The 23,177-nt window shown below is 45.9% G+C and overlaps 1 protein-coding gene across 1 annotated transcript in view; it reads left to right on the top strand.

Annotated features, from left to right (window-relative positions):
- The first annotated feature begins 12,896 nt into the window (after positions 1-12,896).
- Positions 12,897-23,177, top strand: part of RETSAT (retinol saturase) — a 55,996-nt gene continuing 45,715 nt past the window's right edge. The window contains exons 1-3 of the mRNA XM_040346066.1: positions 12,897-13,117; positions 18,257-18,439; positions 20,376-20,617. Of these exons, the coding sequence (XP_040202000.1) occupies positions 12,961-13,117; positions 18,257-18,439; positions 20,376-20,617 (582 nt within the window). The 5' untranslated portion in view covers positions 12,897-12,960. The remainder of the gene's footprint in view (positions 13,118-18,256; positions 18,440-20,375; positions 20,618-23,177) is intronic.

Raw genomic sequence — 23,177 nt, 5'->3', positions numbered from 1 at the left:
TGAGAGAACAGAAACTAGAATGCCGGAGGTGATATAGATGAAGGAATTTAATAGGTATTTGCTCGTGTTTTGTAACAGAATCATTACACTATTCTGTCTGTCTACCTTGCAGACATTAATTTTAGGCAAAAAATGTTTTTCCTTTACAACTCCTTTAAGGTTCCAATGTCAATCCAAAATGTAGGAATTTATTTTCACTTTAGATGATAATGACAATTAGGAAAAATAGAGAGGATGAATCTCCCCAATGGGGGCACAGACAGCAGTAAAAACTTGGCAAGAGTTCTGATCCCTCTCCACTCTGTCCAACCCAAAAAAAATAAACTTTGGGCCAGATTCTCAGAAGAGTTACGCCGGTGTATCTACTGATACACCGGCGTAATTCGAATTTCCCGCCGGCGTATCATTATTTTGTATTAAAAAAAAAAGATACAACGGAATTAGGCTAGGATCCGACTGGTGTAAATCACTTACACCGTCGGATCCTAAATGCAATACAACGCCGACCGCTAGGTGGCGTTTACGTTCAGGTCTCATTTGTTTATGCAAATGAGCCTGATACGCCGATTCCCAAACGAATTTGCGTCGCGTAGCCGTCGCTTACGTCGTTTCCGTAAGCGTAAGGTTACCCCTGCTATATGAGGGGTAACCTTACGCCAGTCCGCTGTATGCCATGTTAAGTATGGCATCGGGTCCTCGTCGGCTTTTTCCGTCGGTTACGTCGTTTTCCTAAGTCGTCCGCAAATACGACTTTACGTCAATGACGCTCACGTCGGCGTCATTGACGTTTTCCGTTGCCTTTAGTTACACTTTAATTTCTTTCTCCCATGTCCCTTTTTTCCTTGTACCCCACCAATGCGTATCTTGCCCCTACATTCCTTCCCCGCCTTTTCTCCACCCTAATTCCTTTACTTGTATTCTTTCTATTCTCTTCCCTTATGCCTTCCTAATACCGTCCTTCTTTCCCATGCTTTCTTCCCCTTCTTACCTTCCTTCTTCATCTTTCCTTCTTCCTTGCCTTCCTTCCTCCACCTTTTTACTTCACCCTCATCACTTTCCCCCTCTCTCTCTCCTTCCTTCCTTCCTTCCTTCCTTCCTTCCTTCCTTCCTTCCGCCCCTTGCCCCCATCCCTCCCTTCTCCCCCCATCATTCCCTTCTTTGTTCCTTCTGTCCTATTTTGCCTACCTTTTCCTTCCATTCCTTTCCTCATATTCCTTCCTCCCCTCCACCACATTCACTTCAATGATCCTTGTTTGTCTTCTGCACCTTCCTTTCTTTGCTTTCCTTATACCCACTGAATTTCCTTGCTTTCTTGCCCCTCCATTCTTTGGTATACTTTTTCCCTCTCCTCACCCTTCCTTAGCGTTCTTGTTTTTTTACTCTCCTCGCACTGCCTTCCTTCATCATTCTATATTTTTCTTCTCTTGCCTTATCTCTTCCTATCTTACTTCTTTCCTCTCCCAATTGTTTCCTTATTTCCTTTTCTCCCTTGCTTTAGCTAATTTACTTTGTTTTCATGCTTTCTTCTCCCTCTCACCTTCCTTTTTCATCTCTTCTTACTTTTCCAACCTTTCTTACTTCCAACTCATCACTTTTCCCCTCCATTCCTTGCCTTCATTCTCTTCCTTCTTTTTTTTTCCTTTCACAGAACACATGTGCATTCATGTGAGGGTAAGCATGAGCATGCACGTTCGAATTGACTTTGGCGCCCAGTGGCCTCTTTAAAGTAGTGCAAGTCTCAAGATCATTGCTGAGTGGACCCATGTTTCGACCTTGTTCTTGTGACATACCTGTTTTTCTTTCTGACTACACCTGATCTCAAGCCCTCCAGTACCTAACTATTGGTTTGCTTCTTGACTCCACAACTTGCTGGTCCCTTTGGCTCATTTTCTGCTCATCTAATACTGACCTCGGCCTGACTCCTGTTTACGCTTTTCTATTCCGAATCTGTATCTCTGCTGCTTGCCCTTTGTCAACTTCTGCCTGTTTGGCCACGTTTCTACCTTCTGCAAGTTGTATGGGGATATCTAGCAAACGTTCCTGTTCCTCAGCTTCTACTTCATTGCAAGATCCAGTTCTTTTGCTGGCCATAAATTACTACAGGTGCCCATGCCATTCTGTTTCCTGTTCTACCCTGTCATCAATCTCAGGGGACAAACAGGAGGTGTAAGTGAGATCCCTGTCATCAGTTCGGCCTCTACCAGGTACATGATACCTTATCTTTCTCTCAAATCCCTTCCTTGCTTTTCTTCTTCTCCCTCCTCTTCCGTGACTTTTCCCCCTTTATTGTCCTCCTTTTTTATCTTTTCTTTCCTTGCTTTTCTTTATCCACTCCCTTTCCTCCCCCCCTTCCCTGCCTTTTGTCTCCTTCCTCTTCCATTTTTTGCCATTTTCTCATCTGTTTGCTTTCTTTACATACCCCCCCCCCCCTTCCTCCTGCCTTCTTTTCTTCCTTGTCTTACTATTTTCCTCTTCCTACCTTTTCTTTCTTTCTTCTTCCAGTTTTTGTACCTTCCTTTTGTACTTTCTACTCTCCCCACAGCTTTCCTCCATCGTTCCATATCTTTTTTCTCCCACCCCACCTTATCAATTCTTGTCTTCTTTCTTTCCTCTCCCAATTCTTTTCTTCCTTCCCCTTCCAATCCTTGTCTTCCTACCCTCCTCCCTCCCATTCCCTGCATTCCTGTCCCTTGCCTTCAATTTCTCCTGTCTCCTGTTTCCTGTCCCTTGCCTTCAATTTCCACACTTGTATAACACTTTCTTAGCTTTTCTTCTTCTTCCTTTTCCATTTCTTGACCTTCTTCCCCTCTCCCTTCCATTCCCTGCATTCTTCTCTTCCTCTTCATCTCCTTGCTTTTCTTGTTTCCTCTTCTGATCCACGCCCCTTTTTCGCCGCGGCCCGCTACACGTGCAGCTGTTTCCCACCACCCGCTACACAACGCCTACAGACAAATGCCCCGTCCCAAATTATAATAAGACTCCGCCTACAGACAAAAAAGTGTCCCTATACATTTTTTCAGAATGGCAACTATGGACATAGTGTCCTAATCTGGTGACAGTATCATCCTCTAATAATGCTACTCAAATGTGTTACTGTACAAAGGCCATGTTACCTGGTGTCACTATCCTTGACAAAGACTAATAACTTTTCAACCACATATTATCATTCTCTGTCTGATTTATTGTTGAAGACATTGTGGATCCACTGTACCTTGTTCCCCTGTAATGTTTGACTCAACAGGTGGGCGTGCAAAAGGACATGTAGGTTCAACAGGCTTTATCTCTAGATCAATTGTAGACTTTTCTGAGAGCTACTGTTCAATCGTCCTTTGCCCCAGCACTCACTGCTGTGGCCCACTCCACATCATGAATTCCACTGCCTCACGATTTTATTGGATATCCCAAAGCATTTGTTGGGTTCCTGAATCAGTGCCAGATCTAGTGTAAAAGTAGGTGAGGCAGACATCTTGGGCACACCCAGTTAACCTGCCAGCTTGTCTTTGGAGTGTGGGAGGAAACCAAAAAAAGGCACAGGGAGAACATGCAAACTTCAAGCATATACAGTGGGGAAAATAATTATTTGATCCCCTGCAGATTTTGTACGTTTGTCCAGTTTGGGGGGTGTGCGTGGACTATCTCTCCAATAGTCAGCGGCTAGCTATGGTTGTCCCGCAGAAGAAGAGGAGGATCCAAGATCGCCGTTGGGGACTCCATAAGAGGCAGATCGAGGCCGCTCTGAGCAATACCACTGCACAGAGCGGGTAAGTATGACATGTTTGTTATTTTATTAGAAATTTATTTTTGAGTCTAGTGACACTTTAAGGTTTCTTGGCTGTTACCTGTCAACTTTAAGTTTCAGCTCCCTCCATAAACTTTCTATAGGATTAAACTTTGGAAGCTGGCTAGGCCACTGCATGACCTTGATGTGCTTCTTTTTGAGCCACATCTTTGTTGTCTTGGCGGTATGTTTTGGATCATTGTCATGCTGAAAAACCCATCCATGACCCTTCTTCAGTGTTCTGGCTGAGGAAAAAAGTTTCTCATCCAAGATTTTACAATACATGGCTACTTCCATTGGCCCCTCAGTGTAGTAAAGTCAGCCTGTATATTTAGCAGAGAAAAGGCCCCAAGCATAATGTTTCCAACTCGGGGCTTGACTGTAGGGATGATGTTCTTAGGGTCATAGACAGCACCTTTCTTCCTCCAAACACGGCGATTCGAGTTAATGTTAAAGAGCTCAATTTTGGTCTCATCTGACTACAGCACATTCTCCTAATGCTTCTGTGAATCATTTAGATGTTCATTGGCAAACTTCAGACGGGCCTGTACCTGTGCCTTCTTGAGGGGTGGGACCCTGCAGGCACTACAGGATTTAAATCCTTGGCGGCGTATTGTGTTACTTATGGTTTGTTTGGTTACTGTGGTCCCAACTGCCTTGAGATCATTTACAAGCTCCTCACGTATAGTTTTGGGCTGATCCCCGCCTTTTCTCATGATCATCTTTACCCCATGAGGCAAAATCTTGCATGAAGCTTCAGGTTGAGAGTGATTGATGGTTATTTTGTATTTCCTCCATTTGCAAATAATTGCTCCAACAGTTGTCTCCTTCTCACTAAGCTTCTTGCTGATATACCTATCAGACTGGAATCCAAGCTCCTCAGACTGGAAAGCGGGCACATCGGGCTGGAAGGCAGGTACACCAGGCTGGAAGGCAGGCACCGGGACACCAGGCTAGAAGGCAGGCACCGGGACACCAGGCTGGAAAACAGGCACCGGGACACCAGGCTGGGCAGCAGACAGGAACACCTCAGGCTGGGCAGCAGACAGGAACACCTCAGGCTGGGCAGCAGACAGAAACACATCAGGCTGGGCAGCGGACGGTGGCTCATCAGGCTGTGCAGCAGATGGTGGCTCATCAGGCTGGGCAGCAGACGGTGGCTCATCAGGCTGGGCAGCAGATGGTGGTTTATCAGGCTTGGCAGCAGACGGTGGCTCATCAGGCTGTTCAGCAGACAGTGGCTCATCAGGCTGTTCAGCAGACAGTGGCTCATCAGGCTGTTCAGCAAACAGTGGCTCATCAGGCTGGGCAGCAGACAGTGGCTCATCAGGCTGGGCAGCAGACAGTGGCTCATCAGGCTGGGAAACGGGCACCCCCGGGCTGCAACACTAGGACCTCAGGCTGGGTAGCTGGCACTGGAACGTCAGGCTGGGCAGCTGGCACTGGAACGTCAGGCTGGGTAACAGGCACTGGGTTGTCAGGCTGGGTAACAGGAACTGGGACGTCAGGCGGGGTAACAGGCACTGGGACGTCAGGCTGGGTAACAGGCACTGGGACGTCAGGCTGGGTAACAGGCAAATATTTGGTAGACTTTGGTGGGTCATCAGGTTCAACTGACATGAACGCAGGCTGGAGCAGGTTGGTCGGTGTGGAGGCAGGTTGGTTTACTGTCAAGATGGTGTGAGTCGGGAAGTACTTCCGCTTCTTTTTAGGCTTAGTCACTGCAGATTTGTAAATAACGGGAGGGATGTATGAAAAGGATGGAATTGAGTAAGGGGAAGGACTGGAATGCGGCAGAGACACAGGAACAGTAGCCGGAGGAGGTTTTTGTGGAATTGTTACAGGTGAAAGGGAAAAACATATAGATTGAAGGCGGGGTAGGTGCAACCAGTAGAGACTGGGTAATAATATTTGGTAGGAAGCTGGGTAAACTGGGCTGTAGCTAGGGTTGCCATAGGCGATGGGCCGATTGATTCTTGGGAAAGCAGGTGATTAATGGTAGGGTTGGAATGTAGTGGCTTGGCTAAATTCAGGAGATCTGACCATGCCTGCAGCACAGGTTGAACAAAAGCTGGTTCACACACACCCTGTCTAATCAGAGACTGCACTGAACTAATACAATCAGACAACTTCTGCTGGGGACAAGAGAAATAATGTTCATCAAAAGAAGCCGGATCATCCTCTATTAACCATACCAGGGATTCAAATTAGTCACGACTGAAGGGGGGAGAGAAATCATCACTTCCATCGGGAATAAACGACAGGGCCGGCTTTACACATAACCAGATTAAGCCCTGGTTCACACTGGGCTGCGCGAGTGAAGCCGTGCGAGTTCACTCCTGCTGGCAGTCCCGATTTCGTCCGCGATTTAAGAGACATCTGTGCAGGTTTCTGCACAGATGTCAATGTAAATCGCGGCCAGAAATCGCAAAAAGTAGTACAGGAACTACTTTTTGAAATCGGTGCAGCGCCGCAGATGCGGCATCGCACCGATTAGGACAGTGTCATTGCCGACAATTGCCGGCAAATGCCGCCGATTTGAGATGCGATTTCACATCCTTGGACAACTCTTTGGTCTTGGCCATAGTGGAGAGATTGACATCTGATTGATTGCTTCTGTGGAAAGGTGTCTTTTATACAGGTAACAAGCTGAGATTCGGAGCACTCCCGTTAAGAGAGTGCTCCAAATCTCAGCTTGTTAACTGTATAGAAGACACCTGGGAGCCAGAAATCTTGCTGATTGATAGGGAATCAAATACTTATTTCACTCATTAAAATGCAAATCAATTTATAAAACTTTTTTGAAATGCGTTTTTCTGGATTTTTTTTATCTGTTAAAATAAACCTACAATACAATTATAGACTGATCATTTATTTGTCAGTGGGCAAACATACAAAATCAGCAGAGAATTAAATAGTTTGTTCCCTCACTCTATATTAAATTGATTGTAAATGATCACCCTGTAAAACAACCCATTCAGTTTAAAATACAGTAGAAATGAAAGGCAAAACATTTGTGTAAAGATGTAAAAAAAAACATTATAAATACCTTTTTAGGGAGACTTTAGGAAAGACTGAAGGACATATGTAGTGTATCCTAAAATGCCTCCTCCTCCCAGTTCAGATTCAAAATAAAAAGAAATTATTATGATACAGTTACATTCAACAAACAAAACACAAGGTCACAATAATGAACACAATGAACATAGCAAGAGACAAAAACACAATAAAATGACCAATAACAGCAACAGCTTCTGAAGCCTGTGCCCATGGCCCCAAGTGCCCGGGCAGCTACACTACACTGCATGTAATGCACCCCTGATCTTCAAAAACAGTGCAATTGACTACAGTTTTCTTTTTTTTAAAGCGGTAATAAAAAAAAAAACCTGCAAGACAAACCGCATAATGTGCTAGTATGTTTTTTTTTTTACACAATTAAACAATTGAATAAACATTTTCCAAAAGTGGTTCCATACTTTTTGCCAGGGGTTGTAGCTAGGGTTGTCCCGATACCACTTTTTTAAGACCGAGTACAAGTACCGATACTTTTTTTCAAGTACTCGCCGATACCGAATACCAATACTTTTTTTTAATCTCATGTGACAGCAGCAATCTTTAACAATTTGTTTTTAATCTTTTACAATATTTTTTTTTACAATATTTTTTTTATTTATAATGCTTTCTTTTTAAGGGGGGGGGGGGTGGACCGTGTCAGTGTGTTTTTTATTTTATTATTTTTTTTATTTTTTATTTTTATTCTTTATTTTTTTTTTTTTTCAGCCCTGTTGGGGGGCTTGGTGAGATATCAGGGGTATTAACAGACCTCTGACATCTTCCCTTTGAGACAGAGAAAGAGATTAGGGACACATGTTCCCCAGTCCCTTTCTCAGCAGCATGACAGCGTCTTCTCTTCATTCATAGACTGAAACATTGTAATCACAGTTATGTGAATAGACAGAGTCAGTGATCACTGACTCTGTCCATTCGGAGCAGTAAGGAGCTGGATTTTCTGACTCCTATCCCGCTCTCCATCCTGACAGTTCCAGGGGGTGGAGGAGGAGCATGGAAGGGGAGAGAAACACGGCGGGATACACGGAGGAATACACGGAGGAATACACTATATAGCGGTGATTGGTGCCTGTAACTTCCCCATGCACTGATCACCCCTGACAGTACACGTATCGGGTGAAGCATCGGGAGCGATACTAGTATCGGTATCGGGACAACCCTAGTTGTAGCAATGGCAGCAATCAGCAAATTATAGCGGGACTGCAATAGTATGGCGGGCAATCTGACACTAACTGGCACTTTTAATCACTTATTATATATGTGATCCAGCACAGGAGAGCCACTCATACTTCTATGTGAGGCCATTGGCAAGAGCTTTATTCATCCTCTTTTAAGCCACTTCAATTTTTAGAAGCAATATGGTCATGCCCATTTCTCTCTTTAGCATATTCCAGGGAGGCTGATAATTTGCCTTGATGTGTTGACTTTTTAAATGTAAACCATGCCAATTCCCTGTGTATTGTCAGTGTTTATATTGTTAAATATCGGTTGTTTTAGTTTCTTATAGTATTTTTTTTTTTTTTCAGGTTGCCAGTAAAAAAAAATTGCAGGAGGTTGGCAACACCTGTGGATCCTGTGCAGGCAAAACACAGCATAAATCTTCTTAAAGTGGAACTACAGGCCTGAATCTTCCTAAAGCAGAACTAAAGTTTGAAATAATAAACCTGCAAGCAGACAGTTTTTTTTATTGCAGAAGAGCCATGCAATGTAAATCTGCCTGCCTGCTTACCATCTTCTGTAGAATGCACACTGAGCCATGCATTCGCAGCTCTGTTTACATTTGGGCACAGTGCCAATGTGCTGAGATGAATGCAACTTGTAGATACTGCACTGTGTGTGCATGTGAGGAAATCCTGCCAAATATCTGGCAGGGAGCAGTAGACATGTGAAATTCGTTTTGCTCCAAATTAGTTTTGACAAAATTTGACAAATTCGTTAAATCAAAAAAATTTGAATTAAAGAAAACCTGTTTAACACATTTTTACAAAAACTAAAATTCGAAAATCCGAAAACAACAATGAAAATCCTAAAATTCAAAAGAACGAAAATCCCAAATAATAACTAACTAATAATAATAACTATTACTAACTATTAAATTATAGGTATTGGAATTTCCTTTCAAATTTGGCTGTTAGTGAATGTATCAAATACAAATTTGTCCGAAGTTACTAATTATCCGAAATAATGAATGCTGCATCTAAATACCGTATTTATCGGTGTATACCGCACACTTTTTCCCCCTTAAAATAAGGGGAAAATGGTGGGTGCACGATATGCGCCGATACCCGCCTCCCGCGCTCAGTTTGAATGCCTGCGCTGACATATACCGAGTGCAGTACACTCGGCTACATTCGGCCAGGCTCGGCTTCGCTCGTGCTCACGCATAAACGTCACAGAGCGTGAGCACGAGCGAAGGCGAGCCTGGCCGAATGTAGTCGCGTGTACTGCACGACGGTATATGTCGGCGCAGGCATTCAAACTGAGCGCGGGAAGCGACGATTCGACGAGTAACAACGCGGGAGAAGCTGGGAGTACACCACCGAAGCCGCAGATGGACGCCGGACTGGACAAGGAGGACACCACCGAAGCCGCAGACGGACGCCGGACCCCGGACCCGACGAGGAGGACACATGAGCAACATGGGAAATGTAGTTCCAAAACATCTTGGGTGCCAAGGTTCACCATCACTGGCCTAGACCATCTTTATGTAGAGCAACAATCCTTTTTTTCAGAGCCTCAGAGAGTTCTTTGCCATGAGGTGCCTTGTTGAACTTCCAGTGACCAGTGTGAGAGCGATAACACCAAATTTTACACACCTGCTCCCCATTCACACCTGAGACCTTGTAACACTAACGAGTCACATGACACCGGGGAGGGAAAATGGCTAATTGGGCAAAATTTTCACTTAGGGGTGTACTCACTTTTGTTGCCAGCGGTTTAGACATTAATGGCTGTGTGTGAGTTATTTTGAGGGTTTGTAAAGGTTCGTGTTTTTTCACCTTAATGCATCCTCTGCATTAAGGTGAAAAAAACTACTTACGATTACCGGCCCCTCCAGCCCCCCCCCCCCCCCCCCCCCCCGTTTTACTTACCTGAGCCCATTTATCTCCTCAGCGCATCCTCGCCATCCTCCACTCCACGGAGTCCCGGCTTTGATTGGATAGATTGGTAGCAGTGCAGCCATTGGCTCCCGCTGCTGTCAATCAAATCCAATGATGCGGGCGCCGGGGGCGGTGCCGAGTCATACACTCTGCATCTATTTACGCTAAATGAATGACTCAGGAACGCGCCGGCAAGGTAACCCCCTCGGGAGAGCGCTTCTCCAAGGTGGTAATTTAATGCGGGGAGGTAAGTATGACATGTTTGTTATTTAAAAAATTAAAAATAGAACCTTTAGCCCATTCACACAGGTTCGACTTTGGATCCGACTTCAGGTCGCCCCTAGTCGCGCTGCATGAAGAAATCAATGTAAGTGAATAGAGCCGTCTTAATGCACTCTACTGCAGTCGCTCCGACTTGGAAAAAGGTTCCTATACTACTTCAATCCGACTTGTAGGCGACTTGTACCCATTGATTTCAATGGAAGTCACCTCCAAGTCGGATCCCCGTTCACAGTGAGGTAACTTTACAGGAAGTGCCCCAGTGTGAACCTGTTCTAAGGCAAACACCTCCCTCCCACAGGGGAACTCCACACCAAATTTTAAACAAAAAAACGGCATGGGTTCCCCTCCAGGAGCATACCAGGCCCTTAGGTCTGGTATGGATTTCAAGGAGAACCCTCTACGCTGAAAAAACGGCGTGGGGTCCCCCCAAATCCATACCAGACCCTTATCCGACCACGCAGCCCAGCCGGTCAGGAAAGGGGGTGGGGTCGAGAGAGCGCCCCCCTCCTGAACCGTACCAGGCAGAATGCCTTTTACATGGGGGGGTGGGTGCTTTGGGGCGGGGGGGCACCCTGTGGCCCCCCACCCCAAAGCACCTTGTCCCTATGTTGATGGGGACACTAGCCTATTCGGGCCATTGGTTGTCGGGGTCTGCGGGCTGGGGCTTATCGGAATCTGATCCCGGCCCCCCACCCTATGTGAATGAGTATGGGGTACCGTATCGTACCCCTACCCATTCACCTGGTGGAAGAAAAATGTCAACAAAAACACACTATACAGGTTTTTAAAGTAATTTATTAGGCAGCTCCGGGGGTCTTCTTCCGACTGCGGGGGTCTTCCGACTTCTTCGCTTCTTTCTCCCTTCTGCCAGGCACCACCGCTATCTTCTTACAGCTCTTTTACTAGCAGGGGCCCGGTCTTCTCCCTTCTTTCAACTTCGGGGGGTCTTCTTCCGACTTCTCCACTCTCTTCTCCCTTTTTTTTTTTATTGTTTTTAATTATTTTATTGACATTTTTCTTCCACCAGGTGAATGGGTAGGGATACGATGTACCCCATACTCATTCACATAGGGTGGGGGGCCGAGATCTGGGGGCCCCCTTATTAAAGGGGGCTCCCAGATTCCGATAAGCCCCCCGCCCACAGACCCCGACAACCAACTGCCAGGGTTGTTGGGAAAAGGCCCTTGTCCCCATCAACATGGGGACAAGGTGCTTTGGGGTGGGGGGGCCGCAGGGCGCCCCCGCCCCAAAGCACCCACCCCCCATGTTGAGGGCATGCCGCCTGGTACGCTCGTCCCCACCCCCTTTCCTGACCGGCCGGGCTGCGTGCTTGGATAAGGGTCTGGTATGGATTTGGGGGGGACCCCACTCCGTTTTTTCGGCGTAGGGGGTTCCCCTTGAAATCCATACCAGACCTAAGGGCCTGGTATGCTCTTGGAGGAGGACCCCATGCCGTTTTTTTATTTAAAATTTGGCATGAAGTTCCCCCTCCTGGAGGCGACTTCAAGTCGCGCTGAAGTCGCCCCAGGTCGCGCTGTGATTTATACTCAAGTCGTGTCCAAGTTGCCTCCCAAAGTCGTGCTGAAAGTCGTGTTGCCCCTGTGTGAATGGGCTATAAGTGTCATTTTACGTGCATAAACTTCTATGCGCATATAAAACGCATGTAATAATGCGCCAAAAGTGTCATTTTTAAGCTGGATTTTCGGCCAGCTCCTGTTAGAAAGATCCCTAGCTAGATTCAGGTAGGGGCGCGCATTTTTAAGGCATCGTAGCGTATCGTATTTACGCTACGCCGCCTTAAGTCAGAGAGGCAAGTACTGTATTCACAAAGCACTTGCCTCCTAACTTACGGCGGTGTAGTGTAAATGGGGCCGGCGTAAGCACTCCTAATTCAAATGAGGATGGGGGGGGCGTGTTTTATGTTAATGTTTGGTGACCCGATGTGATTGACGTTTTTTACGAACGGCGCATGCGCCGTCCATGTACATATCCCAGTATGCATTGCTCCAAAGTACGCTGCAAGGACGTATTTGTAAATTACGTCCAGCCCCATTCACGGACAACTTACGCAAACGACGTAAATTTTTCAAATTTCGACGCGGGAACAACGGCCATACTTAACATTGACTAGGCCAGCTATTTGTTCGACTAACTTTATGCCGGGAATCGCCTTACGTAAACGGCGTATCTTTACTGCGACGGGCGCACGTACGTTCGTGAATCGGCGTATCTAGGCATTTACATATTCTACGACGAACTCAACGGAAGCGCCACCTAGCGGCCAGCTGAAAAATTGCACCCTAAGATACGACGGCGCAGGCTGTCGTATCTTAGCTAGGTTTAAGTGTATCTCAGTTTGAGAATACACTTAAACTTACGACGGCGCAGATTCCGAGTTACGTCGCCGTATCTACTTATACGCCGGCGTAACTCTCTCTGAATCTGGCTACCCGTGTTTAGAGGAATTTTTCAATACACCTTTGTGCATGAAGCCTAATAGATGGCTAACACAGTACACAATACTCTGCTACTGCCTGTGAGAATGAATGGGAACCCTTTCTGCCTCATCTGGCACCTGTCATCAAGCAGTTAATGTGTTCTCTACACCCAGTGCCCTGTGGCCTCTGTTGCTGTCAGGCACAGGCGGAGTCACAGCAGGAGGAAGTCCAGCCCATTCTGTGTGTGTACAAAAGACAGATCTCAGCTGCATACAGCAGATATTCAGCAGACATGTGGCTCTATGTGATCCTTGGCATCGCTGTCATCCTCCTCATCCTTAAGTTCTGGCTGGGGAGCCGAGGACCCAATCCCTTGGCTAAGGACACCAGGAGACCCCCAGGACCGGTGGTGTTTGATAAAGCTGCGAAGAGAAAGGTGATCAAGAATGGTAAGGACAACTAGGAAGAGGAATAGTTTAATCCGTTTATCTTTGTAATGTATTGTTGAGCAGACCTTAACCATCAATTGGACCGGTTTTAGTACTAGAACCCAGATAGTCCCCATTGGTTGTTGTCAGATAATCAGAGCATCAGCTGCAAATGAATGACTTCCTGTATTATGAATACTATTACACAGATTGTTACATGTGTTACAGTAGATGCTTTTCTATGGGGGTTGGTGTGTACAGAATAGTCTGGCACATGTCCCAACCATGTGACCAGTGGGGACACAAGGACAGCAGAATTATAAACTGGTGAACCTTAACCACATTCTTCTTCTCCTTCAGCTAAATACTCAAAAGCAAACATTTATTATATTGAAGCTTACCAAAAATGTGGTGGCTGCATTCATTTTCTTTAGGCTTTATTTTCACCTGGTGATCTGGCCCGTATGTTTGCCGTTTTTAACAGACATTGTCCTGCAGGCGTAGTAGTTAGAGGTTTGAGACAAGCTATAAAGCACTGACAGGGGTGCCTACAATGATCAGATTTTATATATTCAGTAACACTTTTATCCCAAAAAGAAAACAAATATTGGTATAATTGCTTAGAAAGTATTAGCTGGAATCTGGCTTCAATTTGTTATTGTATCTAAAGCTGCTAGTGCATCCAACACTACCGTCCCCTCCGACTGACAATGTTGCTGTCCAAAGGTGCCCCCTGTGCTCCTTCATCCAGAGTGAAAAGAGAGGGACAAAAGCCTAAACAAGAAAACAAATGCAGCCACCACGTCTAATTAAAGGATAAGTTCACCTTTTAAACAAAAAATAAATGCAGATGTTTTTTTGCAGGTAAAAACATGTACATTTTTTTTGTTTGTTTTATTTCTGGAGCCTCTAAAGCATGGCACCTGCAAACAGCAGATCACTGGTGCCATGCAGGTCTCCTGCAGATTGTCAGTGTGTCTGTGTTCCTATACAATCTGACAGGAAGACTAAATAAAGTACCACAGCATTTCACTCGTCTGTGTTTTTCTTCTTTTTTTTTTATTGTGACAGCTAGCGGGGGGAGAAGATCCCTGGTAGCTGTCAGACGGAGGGGGGGGGGGGGGGGGTCCGTTCATAACATGTTCCACCATAAATATGGGCGTAACATGTTACGAAAGGTGAACCTTTTAAGCTGTAACATATTCTATTTTTGGGTTTCATACCACTTTAAGACCAAGAACCTGTTATGTAAAACTCATTAATGATTGCTTCGCAGATCACCGATGAGATTTTTCCTATTCTCTGTTTTGTCCTTTGGAATTCTGCATGGTGAATGGAGGCAATCACCGAAGTCCAGCCTAGGTGACCACTAGGAATAGTTTGCCAAAGAAGAAAGCTTCTTCAACCGCTTGCCGACCAGCCGCCGTCATTATACGGCGGCAGGTCGGCTTGTTCACGCAAATCGTCGTAGCTGTACATCGGTCGCTTTAACACAGTGGTTCTCAACCTGGGGGTCGAATGACTATTTGCCAGGGGTCACCAAATCCTGGGCTGTTCCTGAAGCCCGCACTGCTTTCCCAGCCCTTTCATGACCACCCAGCAGTGCTGTCCCTGGAGCCTGTGGCCGCCCAGCTGGGCTTGTCCTGGAGCATGCGGCCGCCCACTCAGACTCTTTGCTGCCGCCCATTCAGTTCATGGCATGACTGAGGGGCAAGGACTAGAGGTCAGCTGACTGGTGAGGAATGTGAAGTGGGAGGGGCTGGAGGAGACCCTATATCCTGATTTTGGCATAGGTGTCACTTGGAGACGCCACAGAGCTGGAGACACCTTGAAGCTGGAGACACAGTGAGTAACACTACCTGTGATTAGAGTTGCCATTAAAAGTCCCCACTACAGTTCTCAGATCAGCAGATGACCTTGATCAAGAGCACCAAAGTTGGCTGATCAGAACTTTCTCAGCACTGCCATTGATCCCACCCCCCACCAGCACTGCCACTCATCCCATTCCCCCACCAATGAGTAAGAAAACGAAAAAAAAAAATAGAAAATATATGACAGGGAGAGGAAAAGAGGTGGAGGAACAAAGGAAAAGTGGGAGAAAGAATAAGAAAGAGGGATGGGGGGGGGGGGGGACAAGAAATTAGAATAAAGAGAGATAAAAGGGAAAGAAAGGAGAACAAAGGATGGTACATCCTTAAATGTATCGTAAGGCCTCGTACACACGAGGGGACATTTTCATCGGACATGTCCGCTCTGAGATTTCGGTCTGATGGTTGTACACACCATCAAACCGAAATCCGCGCGGACAGGATACGCGGTGACGTGGCCACACCGTCGCCACGACGACGATGACGCGACGACGTGCGCGACCCTGGAAGGTCAATGCTTCCACGCATCCGTCGAATTACTTCGACGCATGCGAGGGCTTTCGGCCGAGCGGACATGTCCGGTAAGTCGTACAGTCCGCTGGAAACCTGTCTGATCCACCTGAAAATTGTCCGGTCGGCCGTACACACGACCGAACATGTCTGCTGAAACTGGTCCGCGGACCAGTTTCAGCAGATATGTTCGATCGTGTGTACGAGGCCTAAGGGGTTTTAATACTGTACGAGTGGAAGGGACTTGGGGAAAGCTTTCCGTGGGTTAGGGCCACGCACCCGCTGCACGGCAGGGAAGATGGTGCGGGTGGCCGGCGGCCGCGATGACCGCTGGCCACCCACGATTGTTTCACAGAGAGCCAGAACGGGGATCTGTCAATGTAAACAAACAGATACCTGTTCTGACAGGGAAGTACAGAGTGATCATCGTCTGTTCCTAGTGATTAGGAACAGCGATCTCTGTGTACCCACAGTTGGAAACACCTCCCAGGGAACACATTTAACCCCTTGACCGCTCCCTAGTGTTAACACCTTCCCTGCCAATGTCATTTATACAGTAATCAGTGCATTTTTATAGCACTGATTGCTGTATAAATGTCACTGGTCAAAAAAAGTGTCCGATCTGTCTGACGCAATGTCACAGTCTGGTTAAAAATCGCGGATCACTGCCATTACTAGTAAAAAAATATAATAAAAATGCCTAAATCTATCCCCTATTTTGTAGACGCTATGGGCCAGATTCACAGAAGAAATACAGAAGTATTTTCAAATTTGCCACGTCGTATCTTAATTTGTGATTCACAAACAAGATACGACGGCTTTTGGCTAAGATCCGACAGGCGTACGGCTTCGTACGCCTTTGGATCTTAGGCTGCAATACTTCGGCCGCCGCTGGGTGGAGTTTGCGTCGTTTTCCAGCGTTGGGTATGCAAATGAGCTTTTACGGCGATCCACGAAGGTTTTCGCGTTTGTTACGTCATCGCTAGTCGCCCCATTTGTATTAGGCGGGCTTGCGCCGGACGCCTTTATGTTACACCGCCGTAAGTTTACACGCAAGTGCTTGGTGAATCAGGAACTTGCGCTGAAAACTTGCGGCGGTGTAACGTATAGACGATACGTTACGCCGCCGCAGTTATATGTCAATCTGGCCCTATAACTTTTGCGCAAACCAAGCAACATATGCTTATTGCGATTTTCTTTTGATTTTTTTTTTTTTAACAAAAATATATAGAAGAATACACATTTGGCCTAAACTGATTTTTATTTATTTTGGATATTTATTATAGCAAAAGTAAAAAATATATTTTTTTTTTCAAAATTGTCTGCCTTTTTTTTGTTTATAGCATAAAAACCAAATACCACCAAAAGAAAGCTCTATTTGTAGACAAAAAAGGATGTCAATTTTGTTTGGGTACAACGTCGCACAACCGCGCAATTGTTAGTTAAAGTGACACAGTGCCGTATCGCAAAAAATTGCCTGGTCATTAAGGGGGAAAATCTTCCCGGGGCTGAAGTGGTTAAGACACAGGTGTCAAACACAAGGCCCACGGGCCAAATCCGGCCCTCCAGGCCATTTCATGTGGCCCTTGCACCTCTCCTGCAGCTGCAGGAAAGCTCCAGCCCTCCTCTGGTCCTCCTCCAGACCCTTACTTTCTGCTATCCAGCTTCTTCCCAGCAGCAGCATTAGAAAAGGGGGGTGCACCGTGATGTTTGGGAGAGTGGGGGACTAAACTTCTGATGGTGGGGTGGCTCTTGACATCTAATGTAAGGGGAGGGGATACGCTGGACATCTAATATTACAGATACAAGCGGCCCTTTTGAGGACAATCATAATGCTGATGCAGCCCACGGTTAAATTGAGTTTGACACACGCCTGGGTTAAGATGTTAAAAAATTTCATATTATTATTTATTTAAAAATAAATCATTCTATGTGTGTGCACTCACTGCACTGTGCGGGGCACCGGACTAATGGGTGTCTATCAGGTCTGTGAATTTTTGACTAGCATGTGATTTGAGGCTGAGGCTCTAATTGGATTGTTTTAAAGTTGACCTTGGGCGCAGTGCTTCCTCCCACTTTTGATTTTAGCAAATGAATATTTGTCATTGCGTCACTTCCAGCTTCTCTTCCTGTGGACAGTGCGGACCTGGAGGGGTTTGATTGTGCCCCTGCTTTTTTTAGCATCAGCCACCACTGACTAGGAATAATGTTAGACATGTTCTTACAAAGTCCAAACCTGCGTGAGCTATCCGGCCAGGAACCTGTCAAAGTTGACAGCCAATCATGCACCCCTCACATTGGTGCGGGTGGGGATTGCCTCCACCGCCTATGATTGGCTTGCCAACAGGATAGCTCATGCAGGTTTTCGCCTGAGCTCATTCCTAGTGACCATCATGGCTCCCTCCATTGATACAATGAAAGTGATTGTAGCCACACAAGAAGTGTTATGTGCAGAATGGCTTCTCTAATTTTAACATAAAAACAACAACGTTTGCAGAAAAAATTAAGGGTGCAGGAGGACATCCTTGTGTTATTTGGGCTCATCAGTTTTGCAAGAATCATGTAAAGACCAAGATGTCAAACCCAGCTAGGTGAGCATGTTGGAAGCTGGGGTATAGGTTCTTTATTTTTATTTGTGTCATATTTTTGGTGGTGTTTGCATTTTTTCATCTGAGTGGTGGGGGATTGGAATAGGACACACATCTGTTGTCACTCTTTGTCATTTCTGTCCTTCCCATACGCAAATTTGGAGTTAAATTTTGTTTTGTTTTCCTTGTTGCAGTTTTCTCTACTGACAAAGTCCCAGAGAAGCTGGATGCCATTGTTATCGGAAGTGGAATTGGAGGACAAGGAGTGGCCGCTCTACTTGCCAGGGTTGGAAAACGGGTACTGGTCTTGGAACAGCTAGGAAAACTAGGCGGGTGCTGCCATACCTTCAATGAGAAAGGCTATGAGTTTGACGTGGGTGAGTGTGAGGATGGGGTTGTCTGGTTTAGCAGCCACATGGAGCCATAAACCTGCGTGACTCTGCATGCTAATTTATTTATTTGGATACAGAACATAGAGGATGCTGCTGAAGAGAGGAATGGTAACAAATGTAATTGGTTTACTAACTGGCTTATTACCGTGTTTCCCCGAAAATAAGCCCGGGTCTTATATTAATTTTGGCAACAAAAGACCCAGTAGGGCTTATTTTCGGGGTAGGTCTTAATATATTTGCTCTCTCCCTGCCTGTCAGGAATCCCCAGTTTGAACAAACTTAAAATGCCCAAATTCTTTCTTTTACAGTAGCACACAATGCAGAATGTGTGTGCCCCTACAATCCAACAGTGCTAAACACCTCTCCCAGCCACCAGTGAGGGACCCCAGCCCCCATCCCTCTGCAATGCTCGAAGCAGGGAAGAGGGCACACCAGCATGTGAGGAAAAAAAAAACCTTTAAACCTGTTAATACCTTGTGGAGACAACACACACATGTTGATTGGAGAGGCTCTGCACCGTGGATTCAGTGACCCGCCGAAGCTCTGTGAAGGGAGGGGGACCAAGCTTCCCGCAGACAGGCAGGAGAAGAGACCGGAATATCCATGCTGCATACCGCACACGCTGATTGCAGAGGCACCATACGGTACTTCCAGTGACCCGCTGAAGCTCTGTGAAGGAAGGGGGGGGGGCCAATATCCCACGCAGACAGGCGGGAGAAGAGAAGACCAGCGGGGAGATCAGCTGAGTGCCGCTCTGTATCAAAGGCACCTGACACCGCTAGAGACACACAGCACACTGCACACCGCCATAACAGAATTATACCACGTTTCCTCAAAAATCACACAATCACCTCGAACTAGGGCTTATTTTCGGGGTGAGGCTTATATTGCAGCCCTCTTGGAAAATAGCGCTAGGTCCTATTTTCGGGGTAGGTCTTATTTTTGGGGAAACACGGTAGATCTCTCCAGACGGTGGCTGCTGCGGTCTACAGAAGACCCTGGGATCATTGCTCAATCCTGCTGTAAACGACTTTAAAGTGTTTGTTAATTCTAAATTCTTGGTCAATGCCAGCCCCTCTATTAGAGCCTGGCATACCACACTATGCAAGTCATTTCTAAAGACGAGCTTGAAAAATACCTATTTAGACTTGTCTTCAGGCTGGTCACGTGACTCGCGGCTGATTTACAGCTCCGATACATGGCTTCTGCGGGAGGGGCCGAGATCTCCCTCTGATATCAGACTGGAAGATCATGTGGCCTCTCGCAGAAGCCCTGTGTCGGAGCTGTAAAGCGGCAGGGGGAGGCAGGGACAGAGAGGGAGCTGACAGGCAAGGAGGAGGGGGAGAGGGGAGAGCTGTGTATGATGGAGGGACGCACTCTGACCATGGTGGTTAAGGCACATCAGCCCTGATTTTCGTGGTTAATACAGAGAGGGGATAGAGGGAGTGGCAGGATCAAGTTTTTTTTGTTGTTTTTTACAGTTTAGAGGGGGGCAGGTTACACAGCACAAGCACTGTGCTGTTTAATGTGCTTTAAGGGACCAGGATCTGAATTTTTAAGGATTTGCTTGTGTTATCATTATGTAAACCACAGGTAGGCAACCTGGAGCCCTCCAGCTGTTGTGGAACTACATTTCCCATGAGGCATTACAAGGCTGGCAGTTACAATTACTCTCAGAGGAATGATGGGACTTGTAGTTTTGCAAAACCTGGAGGGCCCCAGGTTGCCTACCCCTGATGTAAACTGTATACGCCAAGGGATAATACATGCTCAAATCTCAAAAGAATCAGTCAACAAAGGCCAGAAATGTCAGCTCTTATGTACAGTATGCTTGGTGACCATGTGGTAAAGCACTTTTTAGAACTTTTGATGTTCTAGGTAAAAGTTTTGTAATGTCTGATGCTGTTTTTCTATCCCTCAGGAATACACTACATTGGTCAGCTCAATGATCGCTCACCATTTCGGATATTGGTGGATCAGCTGACAGATGGGCAGCTGCAGTGGTCACTAATGGACGACCCATTCGACGTGGTACTGATTGGGGATGTAACAAATGGCCGTCGCTATAATATGCGTGCTGGCATGCAGACTTATGCGAATGAGCTGAAGAAAGCGTTTCCAGGAGAGGAAAAAGCCATTGAAAATTTTTTGAAGCTCGTCAGAGTAAGTGTCCTAAGACCCAATTTGTTTCCAGTGTCCATGCTAATGTGCTGTGACCTCACGTACACACACATTATATATATATATATATACACACACACACACACTATATATGACTCAGCATTTCTGTTAGTGCTTAGTCATGGAAGGTTGTAGGTGACAGAGCAGGTCTAACAGCTAAAAATATGCAGAGCTTTATATCCATAGCTCTTTAAGGAAACGTAAATCAACACTCTCTTCACGTGGGGCAATCCTGCTAAGAAAGGTGAATCTATAAAATGTAGATGAGGTGATATTGCATCGTTTGGTTCAAAGTGTAGTTCTTTCCAGTGGGATCAAACCAGCCAGGAAATACTGTTTCAGAGCTTGATGGCCCACTTTAACTTTAAAGGAACACTAAAGGTTAGTTTTTTTTATTAGATCAATTGATTGCTGTAAGCAAGAGCATTTAAATATCACTTACCTCGTTTTTCCTTTTGACCTCCAAAATACAGTAATCCAGGTTTGAAAATGCCATTTCCTGTCACTCCTCTTCTTGCTTTCCACCAGCATCTGAGCCGTTTTGCATGGTGGAAAGCAGAATGTGCTCACCCCCTCCCTATGACTACAGACCTGCGTGAAGATGCTCTCTTATCCCTCACAGGCATGGAGGCTAAGCCTAATGGGAACTGTAGTTCCCATTAGGCCGTGATGTAGCAAGAATGAATGCGCACCGCAAACCAGGAAGTCAGTGAGAATAACGATTCAGGAGTGCTGGAGGTGAATAAAACAGCTCGATTTCAACAGGTATCAAACTAGTTATAATGCAAAACATTACTTTTTACTTTATCAGCTACTGTCAGACTTTAATTTAAGAGGAAAATATTTTTGTCTTTACAACCCCTTTAAGGAAAAGTTCAAAATAACTTCAGCATTACTCTTGCAGGGGCTTCCACTTCAAAACACAAAAGCATATCATTATTAACCTTCCTGGCTTCTCCTTGGAGTACCACTGCTCAGGTATCAAGCTTAGGCCTTTGTCTGGCCCCCCCAGACTATCCTACAGCTTTGATGTGCTCATTTACAACACTTTTTACCTCACATGCATTCTTTATTGCAGTTCCTTGCTGCTCTGACTCACATCCTAACTTTTGTGCAGGGGACCCCTGTGTCTCGGGAGAAGACCTGCTAGGTCCTTGATTAAAACGGCTGTGCACACCCAACTTCCTGTCCTCTTTAAAGACATGGACACAAGGTTAGAGACTTCCTCCAAAAGCTCATTGAAGTCTCTGGCCTCCAGAACCCAAATCTGGGAGTTACAAAACCCAGAGCAAAATAAAAACCCAATTATTTTACCTTAGAGGTAATCTGGAGCCCCTCAATCTGCATCTGAGAGAACCCAGTGTGTCATTTACCTCTTCTAACACCACAGCAGGGCCTAGCACTGTCATAACCAGAAGATGTTCATCTGACCTATCTTAGTCCTAGCTTATATCAGTACTTTTAATGAGAATTGCTGTTAATGCTTACCTAAAACTTTCTGTAGGGAATAACTGGGAATAAAAATGTCAATGTGGCTGTTCTGGAGAAATACAATGAAGATTGCTGATAAATGAGGTCCACGCCTTCTTTAGATGACTATGTGCTGTAATTCCCACAGGATGTGTGGAAACGTCCTGCTATAGACTTTTATCAACAGTTTCTAGATAAAGTTCAGTGGTAAAATTCCACATACTGAGTGCCGCCCCGTGACCGAGAAAATGGACTAATCTATAGTTGTTTGTGAACAAGACGCTGTGTGCGTAAGATACATTATGTGTTTATTGGCCAGGTCGTACCAAGAACAGTCCCATAAAATGGGGGCCCAAGGGCAAATGTATATAATGTACCCAAATTTACACTGTATGGGCCAGATTCACATAGAGATACGACAGTGTATCTCCTGATACACCGTCGTATCTCAGAGTTGCGTCGGTCGTATCTATGCGACTGATTCATAGAATCAGTTAAGCATAGATATGCCTAAGATCCAACAGGTGTAACTGTGTTACACCGTCGGATCTTAACTGCAATTTTAAAATGGCCGCTGGGGGCGTTCTCGCTGATTTACGCCGAGAATATGTAAATCAGCGGCATACGCCAATTCACGAACGTATGCGGGCCCGACGCAGTCACTTTACGCCGTTTACGTAAGGGTTTTCCCGGCGTATAGTTACCCCTGCTTCTATGAGGCGCAGCCAATGTTAAGTATGGCCGTCGTTCCCGCGACAAAATGTGAATTTTTTACGCCGTTTGCGTAAGTGGATCGCGAATACGGATGGACGTAATTTACGTAAACGTCGAAACCAATGATGTCCTTGCGATGTCATTTGGAGCAATGCACGCTGGGAAAATTTCCTGGACGGCGCATGCGCTATTCGATCGGCGCGCCTGATTTGAATAGTACACTCCCCCTAGCCGCGGAATTTGAATTCCGCCGGGGGATTTACGATACGCCGCTGCAAGTTTTGAGGTAAGTGTTTTGTGAATTACCCACTTGCCTCAAAAACTTGCGGCGGCGGATCTTAGATCACATAGGTTACGC

This window comes from Rana temporaria, chromosome 3 (genome assembly GCF_905171775.1).
Source record: "Rana temporaria chromosome 3, aRanTem1.1, whole genome shotgun sequence".
Lineage (NCBI taxonomy): Eukaryota > Metazoa > Chordata > Amphibia > Anura > Ranidae > Rana > Rana temporaria.
Note: the sequence above shows the minus strand (reverse complement) of the source record. Positions and strands in the feature narration are given on the sequence as shown.